General features: G+C 40.2%; 1 protein-coding gene across 4 annotated transcripts in view; it reads left to right on the top strand.

Moving 5' to 3' along the window:
- Positions 1-27,574, top strand: part of LOC102785624 (neurexin-2-like) — a 128,046-nt gene that overhangs the window by 12,776 nt on the left and 87,696 nt on the right. For 3 of the 4 annotated variants that reach the window (XM_006799994.2, XM_006799997.2, XM_006799995.2), the window contains exons 2-6: positions 12,233-13,323; positions 14,325-14,345; positions 19,913-19,942; positions 20,182-20,193; positions 24,594-24,895. In XM_006799994.2, the coding sequence (XP_006800057.1) occupies positions 12,624-13,323; positions 14,325-14,345; positions 19,913-19,942; positions 20,182-20,193; positions 24,594-24,895 (1,065 nt within the window). In that variant the 5' untranslated portion in view covers positions 12,233-12,623. The remainder of the gene's footprint in view (positions 1-12,232; positions 13,324-14,324; positions 14,346-19,912; positions 19,943-20,181; positions 20,194-24,593; positions 24,896-27,574) is intronic. The other variant, XM_006799996.2, reaches the window with a different exon arrangement.

Genomic DNA, 27,574 nt, shown 5'->3' on the forward strand with positions numbered 1-27,574 from the left:
AACTTAGTCTTTTATACTCTTTTGATTCCTAGCAGACCCCCATTTCTGTTTATGAGTTTGCAGCTAAACTTGGTCCCATTATGTCTTCACTTTCTCTCCATCTACCTTCCAACCCCTCTAGTTGAGAGGATTCTATCTTTTCTGATGTGGATTTTTGCATTGCTGTGTTTTTACATTCAACAATACTGAATCTGCTTTTCTGCTTAAAAACTCAAAAACACAGTCTACATTAGCATATGTAATGCCCTTGCACATGTGGTTTATTGCAGTGGTTGTCATGTATGCCTGCAGATTGCATGTTGTGCCCGGTAAAGCGATCAAAATTCAGGGACCACAGAAAGTGACAACATATAGAAACAGCTGGAACTTCAACGGGTGAAGCGTTCCTAGATTTAGATCCTACTTTTAGTATCGTACAAGGAAAACAGCTCAACAAAATTTTCTGCAGAGTAACAGCATCCATTACATGTGTCATCAAAATGACTTTAAAAGGTCACATTTTTGGCTTTATTTATGGAAATTGTTGGAGTGTATCATGACATAGCCTCAATTATAGCATTTCCTGGCTTGGAATGAGAAAAGTCGATGTGGCAAATTTGTTAAGCTTATAAGGGACCCTCCCTTATAAGCTTAACAAATTTGCCACATCGACAGGATTTTTCAAAATTGATAGATAGATAGATCTTTTTCATTGTGAAAGACACTGAAAGAAACCAAAGAAAAACAGAAATGAGGGGTTGAATATCTCATAATGCAAGTCTTAATTAAGAAAACCTCCTCTTTGAGGCTGGTGGGGATTCACTGAGGAGTCGTTGGCATGCAAACACAGGAAGAATTCATTCCAACCCAAAACCCAGCAACAACTCACTGAGGCCACTTTTATATAGGCGCCTAGTAAACACAGTAAAAATAAAAGGAAAAAAAAAAAGCTTCATCTGGGCCAGACTGAGGTAGCAGCTTGTTTGAGTGATCCCACACAGCTGAGCAACCTTCTGTGGCTTCGTCCTGGGTGCTGTAGGGTGGAGGGCGGGTGCTGTCCTTGTAACTGCTGTAGGTCCCCAGGCAATATGACTGCCTGAGTGACAACCCCCTGCTGCCTACCCCTCGCTTATATTTGCATTCATATACTATTAATAAACTTGAATTTCAGTGCAGCAGAATTTCCCCCTTTTTTTTTTTTTTGCAAATGACCAGAACCTCCTTGAGCTTATACATCAAGAAAGATTTATAATTATTCATGAGTGTATTGATGGTTTATCCTCATAAATTTACATGAATGTGTACACTTTTGTGAATGTTATTTGAAGATACTCTGCTTAATATCACATGGGATAGACTTGAATGAAATAAATGTTATCGATTGGGTGTTTTTTTCTCTTCTGTCTATCGAGTAATGAATTAATCATCTTACTGATGCATATCTGTGGAGTAAAATGTCTTTGACTTAGCTGGTCTCCTATGTGTCTTCTCGCTCATTTCACTGTGGAAAAACTAGTCTTCAAACTACTGTTAGTCATGTGACTTAATATAAGGGCTGCATATGATGGTGTAGGAGAAGCAAGAAGGTGAAGAAAAGTGCAGTATGAAGGGAAGTCATGTTGAGCACATCCTTTGAGGCACACAAAGTGTGACCTGCTAATGAGATAGTTGATGATTCAGATCACATTTATGGCATCAAACAGCCTCACCCTGATGTTATCTTTGTGCTTGTGCTTTTAAAAGAAGTCGTGTCTGTTTATTTGCGTGTCTACAGTCTGTCTCTGTGCTGAATTTTATCTACTGCGAGAGAACCACTGGCTTAGGAGAGATTTGACTCTGTAGTAGCATTTTTTTTTTATTCCTTAAAATGTATATTCATAAGATAAAGATCATATTTTTGCCTTGAAAGATGGATGGAAATTTTTTTTTTTTTTAGATATATTTAAAAACCCTGCAAGCTCAGATTTTTTTCAAGTCTGTTAGAAAACTGTCCATTTTTATTTTGGAAGCAAAAGTGCTGACACGCTGTGGACTTTTTGTTGAGCTTTAAAAAAACATGGCTGCTCACTCTCTTTGTCTGCTGCTGTATGCAGCAGTACTATCTCAGTTTGTGGAACAAGACGGTCCCTTGATGTCTGAGTTACTCAACTACAGACTATTCCTGATAAATACCAGCACTCTTTTCTTTTTTTGTCTCCCCGTAGAGGAACAAACGTCTGAAAAGAGGCATCCATCTGTGTCTCACGGTTATTTGAAGGAATCAATTCACTGTTACACTCTGTAATTACTAAAACATGCAACTAGACAGATACATTAATGATTCATTATGAGACAACAAACAAAGCAAAACATTTTTTTTGTCTACAGCTCTTCCATTTATGAAAACCTATGCTAAAATGGCAACGCAGCAGAAAAAGGAAAAAAAACAAAACGCAATTAATGAAAATGTATTTTAAAAGGAGAGCTTCAATCTTCAATCTAAACTAGATCAAAGAAAAATTCCTAGTGTATGTAGGTCAAACCCGTCTTTGTTTCACACCAGGCCAGATTAGATTTTACTTCAAAATTGGTTAATTAAAAGCGTGTATCATTACTGGTGTCATTGTTTCCGTCTGTAATTAAGAGTAATTCTGAGCTCACTGCTCAGGTTTTGGTGTAGTTTCTTCACTTAGAAGAAATGCTGCTGTGCATGACAGCCAAACTTAAAACCATGAACTTTATAGGCACAGAACAGACAGAAGGATTTTTAGCAGCATTAAATAATCTTATATCGTTTAGCATTTGCCTCCACAGTCTGGTGCATGACACAAATTTCAATATGCTTTCTTAGATTAGAGCGTTCTTTTAAAAAGCTGGGATAAATCTTCCTTTGCACTTACTGTAAATATCAGCAGGTTTGACAGTGCTGTACCTTCTGTGCTGTAACAAAGAAGGTACAGCACTGTGCAAAAGTCTTGTTTCATTACTCATTTATTTATAATTTAATAGCAATGAGAAATACAAATGCAATTTTTTAAAGTGGTCTTGAGCAGTAGTTCTCCAGGCTTTCTAAATATCAGTGCTTTTCTTTGGTTGTTTGCTGCTTTTTTAACTTTATTCGTTTTCATCCCAGTTCTTGTACCTGACCACTTTTATTTTCACAATTTTTTATCATTCAAGCACAAAACAGACAGCTTACTCAATGTGATGAATCAGTGTTGTGTCCACACATAACAGACACCTGAATAACCAACTTTAAATTGTATCTTTACAATTTGTTTCTAGCAGCCTGTCACAAACACACATCATTTGTTCCTTTTTCTTTAGCTGTATGGAAACGTAATTGTATGGAACGATAACACAGTTTGACAACCATAAAACAGTATTTTTGCACCAACAAGGTGATTCCCAAAGAGCTGTTAGCCAAAACCTGGCATATCTCATCATTGAGTGCAGTGTGTTTTTAACAAATGCGAGGAAAATGGAAAAATGGACAGTTGGAGGATAAAAGATGAAGTGGAAGGCCTCAAAAACTGTCTGCAATGATGCAATATCTAAAAGTCTTGTCCTTAAGAAATAGGGAAAATATCCAGCAAAGACCTTAAAGATGCATCTGGCCCTTAAGTTGATCCATCTGCTGTTCCCTAAAGCCTCATCAGAAATGGTCTCAGTGGAAGGGTGGCTGTTAAGAAGCCATTCTTAAGGAAGGGAAACAGGGAGAAAAGACTGGGGTATGCCAAATTACACAAGAACCTGAACAGGTTTTATTTGGTGATGAATCCAAATTTGAATGTTTTGGTTCAAACTGTCATCAGGAGAGAATGTTCAACAATGTGTATTTATAGCCTGTAACATTATGGGGGCTCTGTCATAGATGATGGCTACATTTTCAGCTACTGGTGCTGGAATTTTTGTCAAAATTGATGGAATTATGAACATATAAAAGTATTATCAGATTATGATCCATAATGCATTACCATCTGGAAAGCTGACTGGCAACAGCTTTATTTTTTAGCATAACATTGGCAGTTTGCAGTGAAATCATACCTGGGTATAAAAAAACAACCCATAGTGGAACACTATGGCCTCGCCAGAGCCCAGAACTCATCGTTATTGAAGCAGTATGGGATCATCTCAACAGAGAACAGAACAAAAAGGCAGGCAACATCCAAACAAGAGCTTTGAATATATTTCAAGAAGCCCGGAGAATTATTCCTGACGACTAATAAATGAGGGAACTTGCCTTATAAAGGTGGTCAACCTTTCTAGCATTGTAGAAACTTTGTTTTTGCCTTTTCTATTATATTTCTATTGATTTCGTTTAAATAGATAGCTGTCCTTTTCCAGGCACAATATAAAGAAATGAGGGGTGGCTCAAGACTTTTGCACAGTACTTCAGAGTAATTCCAAATGACCCCCATCACCCTAATAGAGATTATTTCTAGAATGGAATCTTACGTCAACATAAATACTTAATGAGATATTTGCAATTCACTTTGGTATTTAATATCCGAATTTATGCCTAATTTTGCTTCCAGCATCACTCAGAGGATTACAGAGGTGTAGTAGGAAGTCAATATTTGCCAGAGTGCTTTCACTAGGTGCACAGACCCATGCCACAAGTAGATTGGGCATGCATATTGAGTGCAGTTTTCCTTACATTTGCTTCTATAGGCCTATTGGAATTGTTTTCATAGTCTAGCAGGCTCCATTTGGAGAATGGCTGAATATTCAACCTCCACTGGTCCTCTAATAGAAAAAAAATGATGGATGAAAAGAGGAGAGCTAAACAGCTTGAGAAAAATAACCATGTGGTACATTAGGTGCAAATGCAGAACTCATTGTCATTGTAACCCAAGAACCTGCTCGGATAAATTCTAGATAAGAGGAATAATTTCAGAAACATTTGCAGTTCACTGAAGCGTGAAAAAGAAACCAATCACTGCAACAGAGGCATACTTGAAGACAAGAAGACCTTGAGCTCCGTCTAAATGCCTCAGTGACAAGCAAACACAGAGTCCATGTATGATTAAATGAAACATACCATGCAACAGAATATCAGGCTCACTTTTTTGCAATCTCTTGCAGGTTATTCTTAAGCATTTTCCTTTTGGTAACTTCGCAGTTGAACTCCCGTTTTGCTCTTTCACCTGCTTATTCGGTTTATCCAGATTCAAAAATATTTCTTTAAGCTCACCGCTGTGTTCGCTGGCATAATACCGAGTATCACTCTATGATCCCTCCTGTTTGGTGTCAGCTGTGGAGTCAAGAAACACAGTTCAGTCCTATCCCTAGCTAGCCAGAGTGTGTGAGCGTCTGTGCGTGTATGTGCGTGTGCGTGCGTGTGTGTGTGAAATCTGTTCACGTTCAGGCAGTAATTGCTGAACCTGTAGCCTCTCTGACCACTTCTCTGTCCTTCCCCAGGGTATCAGGTTGACTTTTACTACCAGCAAGTCATTCATGCTGAATTTCTTTAGCAGTGCAGTGCAGTGCTGGTTGTGACCCTGATGTGATCCCAAATGTTCCATTTAAGAGAATACAGTATCTAATCTGTTAGGAAGAGGAAGTTGGATTGGAGGTTTTATGTGGCAACCCCATTACTCTCATTTTTTAATGTGATTATAGACTAGGATACCAGCAGCGGTGACATTCCACATAAGTCATTTGGTAACTCATCTTCATTCTCACCATAGGGATCATAAGGCTAGACCACAAAACAAAAGTGTTGAATATCATCCTTATAATGTATACAAATGTCCATTGTAACAATTACTGAGCCAATTACATGAGATTGATACTGGATCCCTCCTTTCTTTCCATTTTTTTCTTTGCTTCTTTTCTCGTCTTTCTCCCAACTAAACAAATTTTCTGTCTGCTGAATGGAAATGTAATACTCTTATTTTCACAGGCCACTTTGGTATTATGTTTTCTGTATTCTGCATCAACTCTTGAGTCATCGCCACATCTCTCACATTTCTACCTGTTACCTGTTATGTTTATATTTATTCGGATGCTTCGTGGTCGCCTCGCTTCCTCCTTTTTCTGCTTTAGCAGCTCTGTGGGCCAACATTGCATTTTCAGTGTGCAACACGTCCCTGCACTGTCTTTTCTCCTTTATTTATTTTCTTTTATTTGGCAGCACTCAGGCTATTTTATTATTTATTATCATTTTATTTCTCACGACTTAAAAAAACCCTTCACTCAGCACGATGGAATATAACATTTATTAATATTATTATCGGCTATAGATAATAGTGTTGTTTTTCCTTGTTGCCGCAATTGAATTGTCAAACGCCACGCCACATTTATACCCACACCTACTGTCTCTTCCTGTCATGCCTTTTTTATGTTTTGAATTGGTGGTTTCATTTTTTTTTTCAGCTTTTTTTAAATTTTATTGCCACTCACCCACTCACAATTTGTCTGTCCTAAGCACGCACACACACACATTCTTTTCATATCTTAGTGAAGACATCTAATTGACATCATGCTTTCCCTAGCTGCTTACCCTAATCCTAGCTGTCAAGAATGAATGCTTAACCCTAACCCTCAGCCTAAATCTAACCATAACCTAATTGTAACCCTGACACTAAAACCACATTTTGAGCCTCAAAAATGCCTTCAAACTCGAGGGGATGGGCATTTTGTCCCCATAAGTCACTAGTGGTCCCTACAAGTATAGTGGCATGCCAATTTTCTGTCCTCACAAAGATGTCTACGTACACACACGCACACATACATGCATTCAAACCTCCTGACATAAGCTGGTGTGCTGTATTTGTCATGTTTGTTGCATATTTGTGTCCCTGATGCATTTCTGCAGTGTATGTCTGAACTATGTGTTGCAAGAAAAGAAAAAGAACCAGCAGATGTTAAAAAATAACTTATAAGACTATTAATTTGTGGGCTGTGTTGTAATAATTTACATTTTATCCATAAGGTTTTTTGAACAATGTTTACTTTTAAGTACGTTCATTAGCACCAGCTGTGTAGGCTGGAGTAAAAGATGGTGCATTTGTAATGTGTCTCGTCCACCCACTTCCCACAATGATTGACCAGCTGTGCGCCTCTTTCTGGAGAAAGAGGTTGGGGTATGAACTTCTATCTCAAGCTGTGTTTTACTCGGGAGAGATTGTCTGAAAATGTGCAGCTTTATTCCCCATCTCCACTGTCTACAGCAGTTGGCTTTTCTCCCCAAATTTGTGTGTGGTGATTTGGAAAAGCTATCAACACACTGAATATCCATTAAGGTTGAACTTTAGTTCATTTTTTTTATTTAATTCACAAACTAAAACTTCATGACTAAGGCTTTAGTCATAGAGATTGTCATATAACCTTCAGTCTACCTGGAATGTCTGATGCAAAGTAAATAGTTCTGTGATTGTATATCTGTGGTAATTTATAAAGTGAGCATTATTTTAGGTCACTTTCACATCTATAGTTGGTTTTGTCTGGTCCGAATTAGTTGACGAGTTTGTAAATTTGTAGCTTTTTCCTGTGGTTTGGTTTGTGAACTCCAAAGGGTGGGAGCAACAAAAGTAAATAGATGAAGAAGGTGCTGCATTGTGGATTATTGGAAAACAGAATTTACGTTAATTTCACGGCTAGTTGTTGGGCCTTTCCACATCTATAGTACTTTCCCACAATTAGAATAGAAGCGTACGTGGCTACGGGATGTTTTTTAGCTCAGACTTGTAATGTGTGCCTGGTAGTTCGTTCAGATGTGAATCAAATCACATTCAAACCATAAATGAACTGCTCTGGAGTTTGTTTGGAACCGTACCAACACCACCTCCTCCAAAGGGTCTTGGTGTGGTTGTTTTGGTCCGAGTGTGAAGACTGTTCCCATTTGTACAAACAAACCACACCAAGGGGGGAAATTAACCAGATTTCCATTTAAATGGACTATACAACTGTAGGTGTGAGAACAACTTGAGAAAACAAACCAGAATTCTTGAAAATGATATGTGTAAAGATAAAAAAAATTGTGTACTAGTAGTTTCATGTACACTCACCGACTAGTTTAGGTACACCTTGCTCGTTCTAGGTGTGACACTATTTTCCCTTCCGAACTGCTTTAATTCCTCATACCACAGATTCAACAAGGTGCCGGAAACATTCCTCAGAGATTTTGGTCCATATTGACATGATAGCATCACACTGTGGTTGCAGATTTATCAGCTGCAGATCCATGATTTGAGCTTTGTGACATGGTGTATTATCCTGCTGGAAGTAGACATGAAAAGATGGCTACAGTGTTGTCATAAAGGGACGGACAGCAACAGTACTCGGGTTGGCTGTGGTATTCAGACTCAGGTGGTACAAAGGGGCCCACAATGTGCCCTTCTGCTTCATGGTTCAATGTGTTCTTCTGCATAGATTGGTTGTAACGAGTAGATCTGAGTTACTGTTGCCTTTCTATACCCTCCAAGCAGTTTGCTGTGTGACCTCTGGCATCCAAAAGGCATTTTCTCATGCTTCAAAAATGCTCTTTTCTGGACCTTTCTCTGTAAACCCTAGAGATGGTTGTGTGGGAAAATCCCAGTAGATCGGCACTTTCTGAAATACTCAGACTAGCCCATCTGGCACCAACAGCCATGCCCTGTTCAAAGTCACTAGAATGACATTTTTCCCCATTCCGATGCTCGGTTTGAACATCAGCAGGTGATCTGCCTGAAGGCATTGGGTTTACGTCATGTGACTGGCTGATTAGAGATTTGTGTAAACAAGCAGCTGAACAGGTATACTTAATAAGGTGGCCAGTGAGTGTATTTAACTGATACGATTATGTATGATGATCAAAAGCAAACAGTACAGCAGTGTGTCTTTGCTGTTGTATTGATAATAAAATGTCAGTGATGTTTGGTGGCATTTCACTTCACCATAGCAATATACTGCATCATGTTAGATGTATGCATGTAAGAATTATGCTGTATGCGTCCTACTTTTATGATATCACTACTTATTCAATGCAATGTTTTTTTTATAGACAGAAAAGTATGACAGCAAAATAATTTTAGTTGTCAGAAAAAAGAACAGCAAGAACAAAAAAAATTTAGGGCAGGTGAAAAGAAAGGCTATTGTTTTCTGCCAAGTGAACCAGTGACAGTGCAGACAGACCTTGGTAGATTCCATGTACCAGTCTTCTTCCAGTGGTGGAAGAGAGAAGTGTATAATGTATCTGGTTTTGCCATCGAATTGGCTCAGGGCACCACTAAACGAGATTAATTGAGCACCCCGAGTGGCTCCCAGACCAGATTCTGACCCTGATGGGTAATTGGCCTGTTGCTTTTAATGAAGAAAGTGCATGTTACCCAGTGAGGAAAGCCATTAAAATTTACAAGCTTAACTGTAAGCACCTTGCTTAGACATTGAGACGTCGTTATTTTGTGATCAATAGTGAGGCCTATTTGAACAGGGAGTAGCTGACCTAGATCCAACCACACACACACACAAACACACACACACACACACATTGAGGACTCTAATTTGTGTTCTGAAGCATGTAATTCATTGAACTGTTATTGTGTTTTGTTTTTTAAAGTCAGCAATAAATCGGTGATATCATTTAGTAAGATCAAAATCTTCACAGAAAAAACATTAGAGGAAGTAGAGCAGGTTGTTTACTAATCAGAAGGTTTCTGGTTCAATTCGTGGATCTTCTACTCTACATGTTAAAGTATTCGTGGACAAAATGCTGAACTCTGAGTTGCCCCTGATCCATCAACTTGTGTATAATGGTAAAAGTGTTCTGACTGCTCAGATAGTATATTAAAGCGCTATGTAAGTCCATTTATCACAGCGTTTGGGCTGAATTGAGTTTTTTTAAAGCACTGTGATGGTTCTTTTTTATTTTCATGTTAGTAGAAGTTTGAAATTAACAGTATCCATGACAAGACTTACTTATACCCAAGATTTGTGCTGAATCAGCTTAAATATTTTTTCCAACAAGTGCAACAAAATTACATTTCTTGACTAGTCCCTCCAGGAAATAAGGATTTGCATGTTTCATCCACCCTGTCTCTGTTGGCTTAATGCTGCTTCAGAAATGTTGTGTGTTGGTAAGATTGTTGAGAGCAAAGGGTGTGGGTTAACGGGACACACAGCTCAGATACGTGTACAGAAGGATGCATTTGGCATAACCAGTGCACTTAAAAGTGTGATTATTTGAGAAATGATGTTTCATATAGATGTCATTAACTGTTTGAAGTTAGGTTTATATTCAAATGTTAGCTCATCCTCTTTTAACTTTGAGAACTCATGCTTAAATTCAGCCAGTCAAACTGTGCACTTGTCATACGCTATAATATGAAATTTCTCTTGCTCGAGATTTATTTATACTACCTGCCCACACATTGTAGTGATATCTTAGAGTGAAAATGGCTCGTAATGAGTATACAGGACTTGCAGCACAACACTTATGTGCATGATGTCTTTTAGTAGCACATACCTTCTTGTTACTTTGTGTCTCAAAATACTAATATGTTTTTTTTTAAACATCAAAGCAAGCTAGTGTTGACCGCATATATACAGTCTGTGAAGCAACTGACACGCCATACCTGACCCTGGCAAATTGCAATTCATCTTGTGAGGAGGGTGTCAGTTTTTATGACCTTCCTATTCCCATGATAAACCCGTCTATCAGAAGGATATTCTTCCAGCCTGAAGCCTTCTCATGCTTTAGGGAAAAAACTTTGATTTATTTGCTGTAATGCACTCTTTCTTGCAACATCTACCTTTAGCAGATATAGCTAACTGTAGCAGTCCCTCATCTGCAGGATACCCAGTAGAGGCTGTAATTCCCAGCAGACTCAAACACACATTATATTTCTCTCTGTGACAGAGATGAAATTGGGCCAAACTTGCGTGAAATGCTTCTACTCCTGGTTGAGAAACATCCTTAAATAAGAAAAAACTCAGTTTGGCACAACAAAGATTATTTCCTCTTTCAGACAAATTAGCTATTTTATGTTTTATTGTAAAGCCCAGGAGCTGTAACTGTGGAAATTATTGACAGTAGGTTGTTTTTATTGGAGACTGACTCATTAGATCTGACTGGATCAGTACAGTACCTCCATTTCTTTGTGTTTTTTTCCCTCTTCTTGAGATGGGGTGACTTTGGGACATTTTTTGAATATTAAGCGCAGACATCTCAACATTCACTCAACACCCTCCTTTTCAAAATCAAACATATAGTAGGTTTCATCAGACTCGCGCTATGTGACGTGCAGTATAAGCATCCTTCAGATCTACTGTCGCTCAACTCTTTTACTCAAACTGGTTGTAATTGATTGTAGCTGCTGATTGTGGTTTTGATCACTTAATTGAATCACATAGTGCTATTGCTCTTTTATGTGTTTTTAATAGATTTTGTGTAGCCGTGGAGTTCTTTGGCACAAAGAAACAAGCTGCAACAGGCTGAGGCTGTACTTGTCTGTATTCATTATTATTGGCTTTGTTCTCTGCAGGGTAATGAAAATATAAATAAACGCAACCCTCGTTGTTTAAATACGTTTTTTGCCACTTGGAATATGTCTAATTTCCTAAGAAATAATTTTATCCTGCTTGACACCAAACTGAACGGTCTTAGTGAGTCATTGCAGGCTCCGAGTACAGCTGACGACTGGTACATAACTTTGTTTGTGTCCCTAGCCCTGAGAGGCACACCCTCTTTTGTTATCACAAAGTATTGAATTTTGCTGTTTGCTTGTTTGTTTCGAACATAGACCCTTTCCTTTTCAGCACTCTCCAGCCTCTAGCCTGCATGTATTTTTTAGCTGTAACGTCTTAGCTTGAGTCTAGGGACTGCAGAAGGCTTAAGGGGCTCAACATCACTGAAGTTACCGAGGCCATGGATTGTGCTGGAACATCTGTGCGGGGGGGCTTATAAGTTGTTTTTTCCCCACCAGCTTCTTGAAAATCAACACAGGTCTCAGAAAACTAGTGAGACCCTCAGTTTCCCTTTCTGCCCAAAAGCTAAGGAATAAGGTGGGGTGCCAGGATTAGGGCTGTATGCTAAAGCCATGTGTTGAGGCCCTTTTGCTGGACTCTCTAGGCTGTAGATGGTGAAAGTGACCTGTGATAATGTGAACCAGAGCTAAAGGCAGGCATTTCAGTTCTTCATAACACTGACAATTCTCTCTTGCTTTCATCTCCATGTTCCCCTTTCTTGATACTTCATTATCTTTGGTAATTGATTTGCCACGTGATTCATAATGACTGTGCTGTGCAGTATTTCCAATTATTCATTGCACGCTCTTCTTTCATGTCTTAGGATGTTGGGATGCTGAGGAGAATGGAGGCTGTACCTAGGCCGCGTGCCTAGCTAACCCATGAAGAACTGACAGGAACAGTGCTGGATGGAGGCCAAGACACTGGATGGCGAAGACGAGGAATCACGCAGTGCTGTTTGTTCTCTTTCTCAGCCAATCCAAAGTAGATGCAAAGTGTTCTGTAATGTGCCTCGGCTGTTCACTCTGTCACGTATCACCCAAGGAGAGATGGCAAAAAGAATCAGGCTAGACAGTCAAGGCTAAAGAAACTCTTATTTCTGCAAACTGTAGGGTTATAAAACAATTCTAGAGATATAGATAGCTTTTCATCACAGCTGTCTGTTGGATTCATTGGAACTAGAGGCCTACACTAGATAATAGATAGTCAGCATCATGTGCAGCTGTAAAGGAGCAGCTTCCTGGTTGTTGTTAGCTGGATTGGTGCTAACAGGAATAGCTTTGGAATATGAGGGGGTTCCTGGTCAGTGGACACGTTATGGCCAGTGGGATGCTAAGACAACAGGTGAGCTGAGCTTTATTCTCAAAACCAACATCAGCAAAGCCCTGGTGCTCTATCTCGATGACGGGGGAAACTGTGACTTCCTGGAGCTTCTCATTGCGGACGGGAGGCTTCAGTTGCGGTTTACCATTCATTGCGCAGAACCCGCCTCCCTGCACACGGAGACCCACATCAACGACCAGCGCTGGCACAGAGTCCTTCTCGCTCGTAATTACAGAGAGACCAAGCTGGTGGTGGACAACGAGGAGAAAGCGACTGAGGTGAAGTCCAAGAGAAAAGAGATGGCAGTGGATAGCGACCTCTACGTAGGGGGAATCTCACCTGACGTGCGCCTCTCGGCCCTGACTTCCAGCACTGTCAAATATGAGGCACCCTTCCAGGGCTTTATTGCCAATTTGAAACTAGGAGAAGCGCTACCAATACTGATGGATGGTCAAGCTGTCCATAATGATCTGGAGTATATATGTGACACACATTCTCCATGCAGCAACAAAGGCCTGTGCTCCATCGACCAGGGAGAGGTTTTCTGCGACTGTATCAGTACTGGCTACAGGGGAAGGTACTGCCAAGAAGGTGAGAAAAATACCATGTGTTTCCATGACATAAAGGCAGTAAGATTTTATTTAAATTGTGCTTCTTTCGGAGTAAAAAAGGTATTATCTGACTAAGGCAGACACAGTTGTAAGGGTAAATGATAAAAGTCAAAATACAGTGTGACAACACCACAAGCATGAAAGTTACAAAGTCAGCAATTAGAATTGTGAGCTGTTCAGCGATGTCTAAAGTATAAATAGTTCACATATTTTCACATACCTACCAGATATACAGTGCATAGCTTCAGTGAGCTTCTGAGGATAATCAATAAAGCCCACTTAACCGCAATCCAGGCCAGAGTACACTACAGCACTGCTTAGAAGCCGCTCGCCTGCGTGAGCTCAGCTCTCTCAGCAGTTATCTTCACAAGTCAAAGGATAACAGCTTTCTAATGTGATAGCTGTTTGCATGTTTTCAACACTGGCACGTTGAACGGGCCACCAAATGAAGCCCTTTTTCTTATTTTGGAAAATCTGCTTAAAATAAAAGGAGAAAAGAAGTGTTTTAAAGGAGCTTAGACACTTCTCGTTACCTAAGGTATAAAGATTAGAAAATGGAAGTGATTAAAATCTTTTCCACTTTGCAAAAACACATTAGGGTCCCTCTTATAAATGTTACTCGTGACTGTTTGCGTAGCTCAGAAGCTTCGCAGCCTTCTTCCAAGAGTCCATGCGATGTCCTTAGTGGCTAAAACGAATACTGGCAGGTTTTCTTTAGATTATATCTGAGATCACGCATATGGGACATTATCCATCACAGATGTGATACAATACTATCATTATACCGAGCGAACAAATTACCGACTTTTAAGGCTCTGGGTAAATCATGTGTCACCAGCATGCATGTTGTGACATAAAGAAGAAGCTCGAGGAAGGCATGGCATACCCATCAATGTTTGATGAGATGCAGATAGTAATCTGGCTGTGGATTAATTCTTCATATCAAGATTAAACATGTCTGTCTTTCATTCACTCCTGCAGCTGTCCAGAGAGAAGTAGAAGGTAAGACAATGCATTGTTATATAATGAGCATAATGATGAGCATAATTTGTTTGCCGTGATGCTCTTCTTTGCAGAGGCTATTACCGCAGCATCAGTGGGTGAGAGTGTGTTTCGGTTATTATCAGGTTGTTATTGTCAGTTTGGACTGCAGTTCTGACATCCTACAAATTAAGCTGAACGGAGATATACTATCACTGGTCACAAGGTCACTGATGAAAAAGGGCCTAATGTGCGGAATGCTCATTGTATATATAATCACTGTGCTCAAGGTGACTAGAAAGGTCTGCCGAGTACGTGGGTGTCACACAATAGGGGTTGCATTTATATACTGCATCACAGAGAAAGCAACTGTACAGAAATGCTTTGCTTTAATATTTATACATTCTATATTTTCCTCTCCTGGCAGTGCATATATTTCTCAAGAAAGCTGCTCTGAGGTTTATTAAGTCTTATATGCCATATATCTCTAAGGTAAATAAGTGTGTTTATCTCTAAAATGATGCCATTTTAGAGTTGAATGTACTCTGGCGCTGATCGCCACGCCCTTAACGTTAATACATTTTGATAATGCTTGAAATGTATTTTTTGCATAGGTGCCTTTTTTTTCTTAGAAGAGACACTCGTCTCTGAATTGCCAGCATTTTCAGTCACCGTAACCAAACGGGACTGATTTCTAATGAGGTGCACATGCTGAACGGAAATGAGGATTGAGAGCCGCTAGGAAGATTTGTTTAGTTGGCATCCGAGCGAGACATCCATCTCCCCGGTAGGAACTGCCGGTTCTGGTGAAAGGACAGTCCAACAGACTCGGGACACCAGCACAAGGTGTGCCGGACTGTTGCACATGATAAATCAGTGTTACCGACTCGAGATGTGCACCTGTACACACCTACTCTCTCAAGTCCTGCTTGCGGCGCTTACGTTCGGAGTATGACAGCAAAGATAAAAATGACATTTTCTTCATCTGCAGTCTTCTCATACGCCTGTGTTGATTAAATATACATGGTGTATCTGGGTATATTATTAGATGCAGTATTTATATGATACATGATTTGTTACTGATTCTCTCAGTGCAGGATTTCCAACTTATGCGGCTCTTGGTTTGTACTTTTCACCAACAGTTAAAACAGGATTCATCGCTGCACAATTTGCAGAAGCGAGCATTAATCATTGTTAATATTAGCAAAGATGGCATGGCTCTGCTCACAGCAAGCAGGCACGCATTAATAAATGACATGCTGCAAAGAGAGCACATCAGAGTGTTTATTGGATTAAAGCTTGACATGGAGACAATCCCCAAATGCAGAATGCATGAAAACAACAATGACGGGAAAAAAAAAAAGAAATACTGACCAGATGCTTTTTTTAAATTTTCCTTCATATCACTCATACAATATTCTGCAGCAAATCTCTACCCTGCTGGCCTTGCATCAACAGAAATAGACTAATCTATGCATTATCTAAATTGCCTCCCCCCTACCCCAGAGATGACAAAAATGGTACCCAACATGCTATATTTGGTCTTGGCTGTGTTTTAACTGGTGCAGGAATTAGCCTTATTTGTGTGAGGAATGCTTTAAGCCAGTAAAAATCTTTTGGCACAGCAGGTGAGTCGTCCGAGTTGTTCATCTACAGTATGCTGCACGTGGGCCTCCCATCGATCCGTGCGGACAAAGGCCATAGTGGGGCATGCTTAGATGCCAAGAGAGTGCAGCATCCCCCCAAAAAAAACAGGTCTGTGAACAAGAGATAAGAATAGCCACCTCACAAGGTGCAGTGAAATCACTCAAACATATAGGGAAACCTTACGCAACACGCACTGCCATGTGCAAACACACTATCATTGTGTTATTTCCTCTTCAGATTTTCAGTTGTAAGCACAGAGTAATGACGCACTGAGAGCTACTGGGATGATAAGGCAAGCGTCAAAATCTTCGAAAGAAAGGACACGAGCGGTCCTGGTGGGTTTTGCATCTCTTCAGCAGCACTGACCTTGGTCTAATCCCTCATTACAACAGGCTTCATAATGCTGTACTTTTCATGCAAAAACAAATTTAGCAAATCCTAATCCTCGTGAAATGGTTCTTTCTTCGTAGTCGCTTGCTAATTAATGTCACAGTAATGACTGAGAGGTCCTTCAACATCTGCATTTGTTTTGCCATTATACTTGTTTAATTAAAGTTACAAAGTTAGCCTTGCTTACCTTGTTAGAAGCATTTCCAGAGTTAATCGCGTTATAAATGATTCAGAGAAATACAACTATTATGTTTTTTGTTTTGTGTTTTTTTGGCAGTCCCACTAACATAAATTCAGCTCTTTTCATATGCTAAAATGTTTCAAAATCATGCTAGTTTCTCTCAGCCTTATATATTTAATATAAAACATATATATGTACATATTTAAAGAATAATGTGCTTTTACAAGTGGGAAAAAAAATCAATGAAAAGAATCCAGAGCTGAAGTGTTGGAGGAGGGGAGTGAGGGGAGTTAGAGCTCTAAAGGTCAGCAGCAGTGCACACGCAATAGCCTGTTAATACAATGTTTTCGGAAGCATCAGGCCTTCCTTCTGTAGCAGTGTTTGTTAGCATGTTTTTAGGTGCGCTCTTTAAACTTTTGCTGGGTATATTTGCACATGTAATCGCACAGGTCAAAAAACTTCACCTGCTCCAGGAATCTGTGGATTCAAAAACCCTCGTCATTCACCGAGTGAATTACTTATTTTCAGCCAGCCATTTTCAACTGGGATGTTGCCAGAGGTGCATTATTCTTGAGTGCTTGAAAACACAAAGAGTTGTTCTGCAGCAGCTTTTCTGGTTGTATGTTTTCAGTATCATAGATTCACTCGAGGTCAGGAGGTGCAGATGTTAAGGTGTGTGTAAGCACATTTAAAAAACAAAAACAAAAACGTGACTAGTAAACTATTGACGTAGAAAATCGCACGCTATTGTAAAGTATTGTGACCAATACCGTCACATCCATAAGGTAAATGAGTCTATTTCAGAGGACTTCTTACAACAGCAATAACAAAAAAAAACCCCACCTTTTTTTGTATAATGAGGCCAAGTTAAAAGTATACTAATAGTAGCATTTTAATAAAGTGATATTCAGTCGCTTGGTTATTAATTTTTTTTCTTATTTTATAGCCTACTTTCCAGTGTATAGCTTACTGGTAGGAAGGATAGTTTATATCCATACAGGCTTTCCCTTCTAAAGGGTATTAGCCAGTTATCTCTGCATTTTCACACACTGAGATTTGGATGTAAGGCACAGCCAAGCAGGATGCACGTATTCGATGGGTGGCTGCCTTTGTACAAGGGAAGCAATGGCACCACTCCTAATCCCCTTATAACTCAACTCCTAGGAAATGCATACATTCTCAAAGATTACGATGTTGACTTAGGTATTTCTGTTCTGGTCAACAACATCCATTCATCTTATTTACGGGTGCAAGTCAGTTTTGCTTGACCCAGAGCTCAACAACAAGTAAGTGAGTCAAAATTTGCTTCCGTCAAAGCCTTTTTCCTCATCTTCATATAAGTGAAAGACAGAGATATTTGCCAGCTTTGGCTTTTCTTCTGCATATGCTTATTATTTGGATGAAGGGAACCTCATTCCTGTCCGTGAGGACCAAAGGCAAAAGCATGGAAAGAGGATTTTTATTCTTCCCGCTACGTGAGCCAGTGGTGGCTTACAACAACAGTGTCTTTGTTACAGTTAATGGCACTGTATGCAAGCCTCCTTTGTAGCCCCTTGAAGCTGATGCTGTGGCTCATCTATGCTGTGTGACGCTCATAGCAGAATGATAGGCAGAGGATAGAGGCAGACGGGATCTTAATCTTGTCACATCTTAGTACTGCTTGTGAGAATGAGATCACCTTAGGGGTGATGAGGGTAAGAAGAGGTGACATCATTTATGTATATGTACGTTGGCCTGTCATGTGCAGTGCACAGCCGCAGTGGGGGTGCACACAGCAGTGCTTTGTCTGCTCTGCAGACGGGGCTGCTGGTGAATCCTGTCTAAGCAGAGGCTCAGTCACTGGCTTTGCAGTGGCACACTGTATCAAAAGCCTACGTGTTGGCAGGCAAGGACCTTCCCAGGGGTAATCATGTCCATTCCACACCATGAGTTGCAGCATTAACAAGATTGTTGAGTGGAACATGCGACGAGATTTGTGCAAGAGCAACCTGCCCTCTTCCTAAGGTCTTACCTAATGACTGAAATGGGGCTGGAATAGTGAGTAAGACTTGCTGTACAAGGGTCTTACTTAGAGTGCGGATGCACTGATGAGAGGTGTTTGTGTCGGCTCACACAGTGGGGCTCATGTGCTCAGCAGAAGTGTTGCATTGTGTCAGCCCCAACTCTTTGATATCGGGAAAAGCAGGAGAGCTAGGCTACGCCATGCAATTTCTGCCTGACCTACTGAGATGTTTGTCTGTGTTTCGCTGTCAGTATATAGCACACGATGCATTGAGAGATTTAAGCTGGTTGAAACTGGATCAACCTTTGATGAGCAGTGCACGCGGGCTAACCTGCAGGGTTTTGACTGCAGTGTCACTCACAACAAGCACGTGACACGAAAACAATGTTTGTTCTCAATATTGCTTTTAGAAGGCATTTCCATGCAGTATTTATGAGTACTATAATATGATCTCATGAAGTAAACTAACTGTTAATCAGTGCAATTAGCTCATATGTTCAGCACAGTAGCCAGTGCATTCAGGCTAACCCCTTTGCCCTGCCGTATGCCATAATGTGGAGGCGTGATGTGGCATTTTTGTCTTTGGCTGACAAATTAGAAGATGGTTAATAGTTAGTGAGGCTTTACCGGAGTGCAGCATTGCTTTTTTCTTTGGAATTAAAAGGTTACGTGTGACAGCCTTAGATGTATTGGTGTTTATATTATTACATTAGGGCACAGTCTTCAGGCTCCACTGTCAAACCCCGCTGCATTAGATGGTAAATCGTGAGAATAAAAATATGAATGAGAGTCGCTAAAGATTTAAAGGATAGGGAATGGTGCTTCATCTGTCCTTTTATGAAATGGTGCCATCTGAAAGGTTAAATAGGCTCATCTGGGTTGGCTGAGCACTTACATGCCAAATACTCGTGTGGAGAAGTGGAGATCAGGAGATAGAAAGATCACAGAAATCCATGAACTAGCATTACCGCGGGTGATTTCTTTCTTCTTCTTCTTTTTTTTAAACATTTAGTCTTTACAGTCGAAGCAGTTTTATGTATAGCTGGTACATCTCAAACGCTGTCTGCATCAAATAAACATACAATATGTGTTCCATTAGAAAAAAGCATCTATGAGAGCAACTACCTGTGAGGGTTGCACCTGTCAAGATGTTTTTTTCTCTCCTTGCCTTCCCTTTCCTCCCTTGAGATGTTTGTCTGTTTTTAGTTTGATTTCCCCTTTATATTTTCATTTGAACTTTGACATCCGTACCTTCCCCAGGATGTCTGTCACAAACTGCAGTCCAACATTGTGACAATGCTTTTGTTCTCCCGAACCTCTTTATGAACTTCCTGTTTTCGTATCCTTTTTTCTGTTCTTTCCCTCAAGGTCTGGCGCACCTGATGTTAAACCGCCAAGGTATGGGGTCTATTGGTTTGCTTTTCCTTCCCAACCACCTGATCACATTTCCCTTCCCCTGAAATCATTTTAGTTAACTGTGCTGCACTAATATTTCCTCTCCTCTTTTGTCATATACTTGCCTATTCGTTTTTTGCTTCCTCTCATGTTATGCTCACTATTCATAACAATTTTTGTCCGTCAAACCCTTGTCCTGACCACTGACTGAGCTACTGGAACATCACCTTTGACCTCTGCAGTTATTCGCCAAGGTAATGCATCTATGCTCATTTGGTTTCATGGTGTTTTCAAAGGAAACAGGTGTCAGTAATAACAAAAAAATACATTTATATATATAAAGGTATCTCATCTTACAAATGTAAAGGTCTGCAGAGAAGGGAGTTTATTTATGTAGGTGTTTAGCCATATTATGTGAGGGCTTAGTTTGCCTTTATTTTCATTCTTAAGGTTGTTGTGTGCATAATTGAATTTTCTTTCTGTTGCACTGATGTCTCAGACGTTTTTATCACTGGGTTGTAGATCAGTGGGAAATTTTAAAACAAAACAAAACATTGTTGGAAGGTTGTGGGATTTTTTTTCCTAATGGAGGATATTTTTTCTGGGAGAGGTACCACTGTGGTCCTCTGGTTGGAAAATAAAAAAAGCAGTAACATTCTGTCATGCATATGTGAACAAATAACAATTATACCAGCTCATTTACAGGTGATGAAAATACTGAATATAATTGTATGATTTTAAAACTGAATTAAAATAAAGCGTAAAACATTTTCTGCAAGGCATACTTGGAATATAGGCACTTTCAAAAAGGGTGGATGTACTCTGGTGTGGTGAGGCTTTTGCATTTCCTCCACACGCTGTGAGATTTAGATAAACTTCATCATCCTGTCTCCATGGAGATCAGTGTTGTCTATAACGTACTTGGCTTTTCTGACCCCCTCATGTTGACCACACAGTATTTTCCACTGTCCCAGTTCCTCGGGAAAAATTGCTCATCTGACCAGAAAGAACAGTGGTGTCGGGTTATCATCGCAGCTTCTGTACTAATGATTTTTTATTTTCAACCCAATTATCCTTGATTATGAATAATGTGCTGCCGTGAACTGAAATAGCTGCGTATGTCATCTTTCACTCTCCTGCTCGGTGAAGATGGAATAAAAGAGGGTGTGGCAGCATCCGCATTTTGTCACGCATATGTGAACAAATAACAATTATACCAAGATCATTTACAGGAGATGAGAATGCTTCACAGAATGAGGTTTTTCACCATATATAAATGATGCAGATTGAAGCCGAACATGACTGTGACATTACAGATTAGGGTCTAAATCCTTTCGGTAGCCACTAGTAGCAATTAGTCTTTATAAGACCAAAAACATAATGTTCCGTTTAAGCTTGTGCTGTAATCAATGGGTATTCTGACAGAACAGTGTGGGTGAATATACTGTATGCCACTACGTCCTCAATCGTACAAAGATTAATCATCTCTGCTGTATTAGAAAAATGCTGTTATATAAAGCATATAGTACATCATACAGTAAGTGTGTCCTGAAGCCAACCACAGTGCGATTTGTCATGAAATGAAGCCTAAACGTAATTGTTCAATTTCACGCATTTAAATGAAGAAGAAGTTGGTAATTGATTGTGGAATCGAGATTTGCAGAAATAACCCTCAATGCTCCGGCAAAGCACAGTTACAGCTGGCAACACAGAGCGCTGCACGTCTGACCTCATGGGATATACATGAGACATCAACGCTTTATTCAACCATCTCATGTTATAACAAACATTTGTTATTAACTGTGTTCCACCTTCAGCCCCGGGGCGCATACTTGAGCGAGCGCTCTCAGACTTAGTCTCTATTTGTTTTGCCACAAATATGCAGACTTCTGGAAATTGAGAAGCGGCAGCTTGTGAATATTTCACTCCCACACTCCTTCGCCAGCGTGTGCACCCAGATGAGATCATTCAGGCACAGGTGTAGCTTGATGACCACCTACAGAGCTACACACCAGCGGTCAGCTGCTGCCCCACAGCCTGCTCGCACTCTGCCTGATAACCCAGTCCCCGCCTCTGAGCCACAGACAAACGTTACCAGCTGCATCTGTGCCCCCAGCTTTGCATCATTTTGGAATTACTCTGCTGTAAACCTTAATATTAATGAGCAGCGTGAGTGGTGGAATTTGTCTAACAGTAACAGTCTTCTCACTTGGTCGCTGAACCCTTTTTCTCACCTCAAGGTATGACCATCAGGAGCTTACGTATAGCTCCCAGCAGCAGAATTATAGATAAATCTTACACTGACTGTCTTAGAGTTATCCGGTGTTATAGTAACATCCAGGATGCTTTCGCTCTCCATATTTTGTAGCTGCACGCTTCATTGGATTGGCCATGAGCAGTGTCCTTCTAGAAGGACTCGCTTGTATTTGTATCCTGAATTTAGAGGGAATTTATTTCAAAACCTTGGGCTGCAAGTAGATTGAATGGTGTATAGTAAGACGGGAGTGGGGGCAAGGTGGCGCATGCCACAATGAGATGAGAAGCAGGAGAGGCGCGTAGAGATTGTCGGTGCTGCTGTTATTTTCTGCTGAGCCTCCTTTTTTCATTGATGTGTTTCCATTTACATCGAGACGTGGTTCAGCACAATGGTCTTATAGCTGAATCCAAGAGGGTGGACGGCCCATCCACCCCCTCACTCTCCGACGCCCCACCCTCGTATAGCTATAAAATGCATAAAGTGCTAAACTGCTCCAGTAGCATCTTTTAGCTGGCGTACTGACTGCAGCTAGGGTCTTTGAAGATATTTCTTCGGAGTTAGTGCCAAAGTCTGTCTGGTGTCAGACAAAACAAAGCTACTATTTCCTTTTTTCTTGTTCCTTTTTTCTTTTCTTTTTTTACAGAGTGGTAAACATTATTGCTGCAGACAGTAGGACACCTTCTAAGAGAGCTGAAAAGCAGAGCTATAGGCCGTCTACCCCTCCCATTTCAAGAAAGACCTTCAAGACAGATTCAGGGTCATGCTGGGGACATCTTCATCACAGAATGACAGGAAGCCTATTAGGCAGATTGCGTTCTGTAGAATGTGCACAGCTTAGGTGCAAATCTTCTTGTCATTAAGGTTTATCTCTTATGATAAATCCTTCTGTATTTAGAAAGAAAAATGACACAAAGGCACTTTTAGTTTAAGTGCTATAATTTCCCTGTAGTTGTAACTGTCACTATTGGCTCCACTTGGTTCTACTTTACACCTTAAACCTCAGCCAAATGAGGAAGTTTGCATTCATGCTCCGCGCCAGTAGCTCAACGAGTAGCTGTGTGCTCAAGAGTTGAGCGACTACACTGCACAAACAATACGGACTAACAGGACTGCTCATCCAGCAGCCTTAAATTGGCCCCTGAGTACCAAAGCTGACATTTGCTGTGCAAACAAACAAGCATCAACTAAAGGGTCAGCTTATCCTTCTAGCTTGAAACAGCTTGCTTAGTAGCTCATAAAGAGCAAAGGACAGCAACCCTACTATGTGTTGTAAAGTTGTTAGTGTTACTCCCTGTGTCGAAGCAAAACTTTGGTTTAATATCAGAAAAACTAAACTTAAAATTTGATGGTTAAAGGTTGTGCGTGCACGGATGGCCTTCGTGAATTCTGAAGCGAAACAAAATTCAGTGTTTTTTTCTAATTTCGTGTGCAGTAGGGCTGCCTGTGAGGTCTTGAATTGAGAAAAAAAATAAATAAATAAAAAAAACCCCTCAAAACTGTCACCTTGTGGAAGGTGTATTAGCAGCATAACTGTTGAATGAGCTGTAAGCTGTCAAGAATGATTTATTATTTACGTGCCATGTGATGTTTGCCATCAAGGATACATTGATGGGGTTGCTTGAGAAAAATTGCCAACATGTGGAATTCTAAGAAACATTGACAAATACAAAAACAACATCTTTAATCAAGCTCCATCTGCTTCCCTCTGAACAGTTGGTGAAGTTCCCTTCTGTATATTTCACTGTGTGCATTACCTAGTGGACATTCCCTGGAATGTGAGTGTGAATTAAATGTTTAGCCAAGTTGATATTGGCATTTAAATAAAAAAAAAAACCCTGCTTAGTAAAGGATAAAGCGGCTGTCATTGTATAATTATTTTTTATAGCAAATTCTTCTCAAATGAGGGTAAAAAGTGCACACGTCTTGATCAGGACCTTTCTCAGCTGAGGATGTGGTGTAATGCTGTAGCTCTAGTGTGTTTTTATGTCGGTCTTCATTAGGCTTTGACTACAATGAAAGTACTTGTCAGTAAGGATCACTTTATTGCTGCCTTTTTTTTCCCTACATATGTTAATAAAAAGAAAAAGACATAAAGACTTATACTTTACTATGGAAACAGCACGCTGAAAATGTACACTTGTTCATCTGACTGTACAGTGACTTTGTAACGTTTTAATAGCTTTACAAAATACACACATGGTCTGTTCAAGTGGGTCTTAGTGAAATGTTTCCGAAGCAATGCGGCACGCTGATTTTCCGCTCATTTTAGCCTCTAATATCACCCACCAAGCCTCCTCTATTTTAGCAAAATAAAGTAGTGAATGCACCCAGTAGATAAGTAAAGGTTAAGCTGGATGAGAGGAACAATTATCTAAGCTTTTTCTCTTTGACTCTCAGGGCAGGAGGAGTCAGTGGCCACCTTTAAAGGCAATGAGTTCTTCAGCTACAACCTATCCCAGACTCCCATTCAGAGTAACCTGGACGAGATCACGCTGTCCTTCCGGACGCTGCAGAGGAACGCCTTGCTGCTTCACACGGGGAAGTCAGCTGACTATGTCAACCTGTCTCTGAGGAATGGAGCTCTGTGGCTGGTCATCAACCTGGGCTCTGGTGCTTTTGAAGCCCTGGTGGAACCAACCAGTGGGAGGTTTAATGACAATATCTGGCATGATGTTCGTGTGACGCGCAACCTCCGTCAGGTGTGTATACATCCATTACTTATGATTTTGTATTCTGCTTAAGAAAGTTGCAGCTTTTTGTAAAATGTGTAGATTGTATTTACGCAGAAGTCAATATAATTGCAGTCTGCAAGCAATCTGTGTGAGATGATGAGAAATCAGTCACTGTACACAGTATTGTAACAGTATTTAAAGTGTATCTTTCAGCTTATTAATATAAAAAAGATTTGGATCTGATTCTTATGAGCTGCAGGAAATGGCAGTCCTTTGCAAATAGAGTTTAGATAGGCTGCTATTAACCTCCGGCAGTGTGAACTGCCAGTAAACAAATACTGTGTTGGATTCTGTTGAATGCTTCTGCTGCCACATTCCCTATCCTGATATTGCAAGCGTCTATTAGGTCATTGCCCCTAGATTGAATTTCTAGAAATCACTCTTTTTCTTAATTCAGAGAATTGATTCCTTCTTGCACCCACAAGATTGTCATATATATACTTTTAATACCTTTTTTGTAATAAAAACTTAACTCATTATTCATCCTATTCATTCGTCCCACAGTAGTGATGATATCAGGAGCCTGTTCATTACCAACTCTTGAACGGAGAGTGCAAAAATATCTTTTTTGCAGCTTTAGCCACTGATGTAACATTGCAGCAGTATATGGGGACTTGCGAGAGAAAGAAGAGCTTAAATAATGAATACAGCCAGTGCACGTGCCCAACCATGTACTGCTGTACCTATTGTACTCCAGCCAAGTACAACTCGGCCTTAAGGTTTCATATCATTAGCAGTCAGGACAAGGGACTGAATTCCCAGTCTAATTTACTGCAAGGATGTGTCCGTTACATTAAATGTTACCCCACTGGCATTCTTCTTTGACTGCATCATTCTGCTATTCTATTAGTTTCCTCATATAATACCTTACAGCTGCACTTTTTTGTATGGACACTGAATAAGTGGGAGTGAGTGTAATGTAAAGTGGTTGCTTGCAGGAATAAGCCCACACATAATTACTCATTTCTTTAGGTCTCACAAATTTACCTTTTTTTTTTTTTGCATTGTCACCACTGCAACAACCTTGTTGATCATAACTGTAGCAACAAACTGCAAAGAGACAAACTAGTGAAGAAGAAAAAAGATTCCTAAGATGAGTATAATTAGGTGTTTACAACTGTCAGGAGTCCTAATGACTAATGGAAATGCCCTTGAAGTGCTGGCAGAAAATAAAGCAAGATTTGATTTTGGTCTGATTACCTTTTGATTGACAAGTAGCGGCCTTACAGGGTTTCACAGTCAGAGCCACTCCTCGCTCGTCAATTCCTGTAAAAGAAAAAGAAAAAAGAAACAGTATAATGACTGCAAAAGTGCTCATTTGGTGGATGGGGTATTGATACTGATGTTGTAAATTTGTCAGCTGGAGACATTCCTCAGAGATTTTGTTCCATATTGACATGATAACAAGCTCATTTTGTCAGCTGCACATCCATGAGGCAAATCTCGCGTGCCAGCACGTCCCAAAGGTGCTCCGTTGGATTGAGATCTGCCGCTGTCGAGGCCATTTGAGTACAATGAACTTATTGACATGTTTAAAAAAAACAGTTTGAGATGATTTGAGCTTTGTGACATGGTGTGTTTTCCTGCTGGGCATCCCATCAGAAGATGGGTACATTGTGGTCATAAAGGGGTAGGCATGGTCAGCAACAATGCTCGTGTAGGCTGTGGTGTTTAAATGATGCTTAATTAGTACTAAAGGGGTAACAATGTGCCAAGAAAACATTCCTCATATTATCATTATTATCATTATATCACCAGCAGCCTGAACTATTGATACATGGCAGGATGAATCTATGTTTTCATGTTGTTTGTCTGATCCTACCATCTAAATGTTGCAGTAGACAGCATCAGACTGGGCAAGATTTTTCCAATCTTCTATTGTCCACTTTTGTTGAGCTTCGTTTTCCTGTTCTTAGCTGAAAGCTAAGGCACAGGTGTGGTCGTCTTCTGCTGCTGTAGCCCTCTGCTTCAAGCTTTGGCATGCACTCAGAGTTGTTTTTTCTTTTTCTAATCCTTCTTGGTAAACCCGAGACACAAAAGTAGGTCCATTTTCTGACCAGTCCATCTGGCACCAACAGGCATGCTACATTCAAAGTCACTTAAATCACCTTTACTTCCCCATTCTGGTGCTCAGTTTGAACTTTAGCAGGTCATCTTGACCATGTCTACATGCCTGAATGCACTGAGTTGCTGCCATATGATTGGCTGCAACTTATTAACACTTGTTACTGTAGCGAGCAGATGAATGGCTGCGCCTAATGAAGTAGCAGTTCAGTGTATTTACACACAGAGCAGTAACAAATAATATAGTGATCATTCACTCTCTTCTAGCTGTGTTTATGTTTATTTAGCTGTCAGTTATGTTTCTCCAGCTAATCTGTTATGTCTTCACTTTAAGCTAAGCGTAAGCTAAGAGTGCATCCACCCTAAATTGTACCCTCATTGTGTATCTGACCAATATGCTCCAGTATGCTCTCTATTAGTCAGATACATTGGACAATGGCATTAATGTTGCTGTTACCATTATCTTAGCTAATTACTGTACTGGGTTTCAGTACAATACTGAAACCCTAAGAAAGCTGAGCTTCTAAAGGGAAAGGCGGCGCTAGCTTTTCTGTTCCCCACAAAGCGATCGCTCTGTAAATT

Source organism: Neolamprologus brichardi, chromosome 10 (assembly GCF_056152115.1).
Source record: "Neolamprologus brichardi isolate AB-2024 chromosome 10, ASM5615211v1, whole genome shotgun sequence".
NCBI classification, from domain to species: domain Eukaryota; kingdom Metazoa; phylum Chordata; class Actinopteri; order Cichliformes; family Cichlidae; genus Neolamprologus; species Neolamprologus brichardi.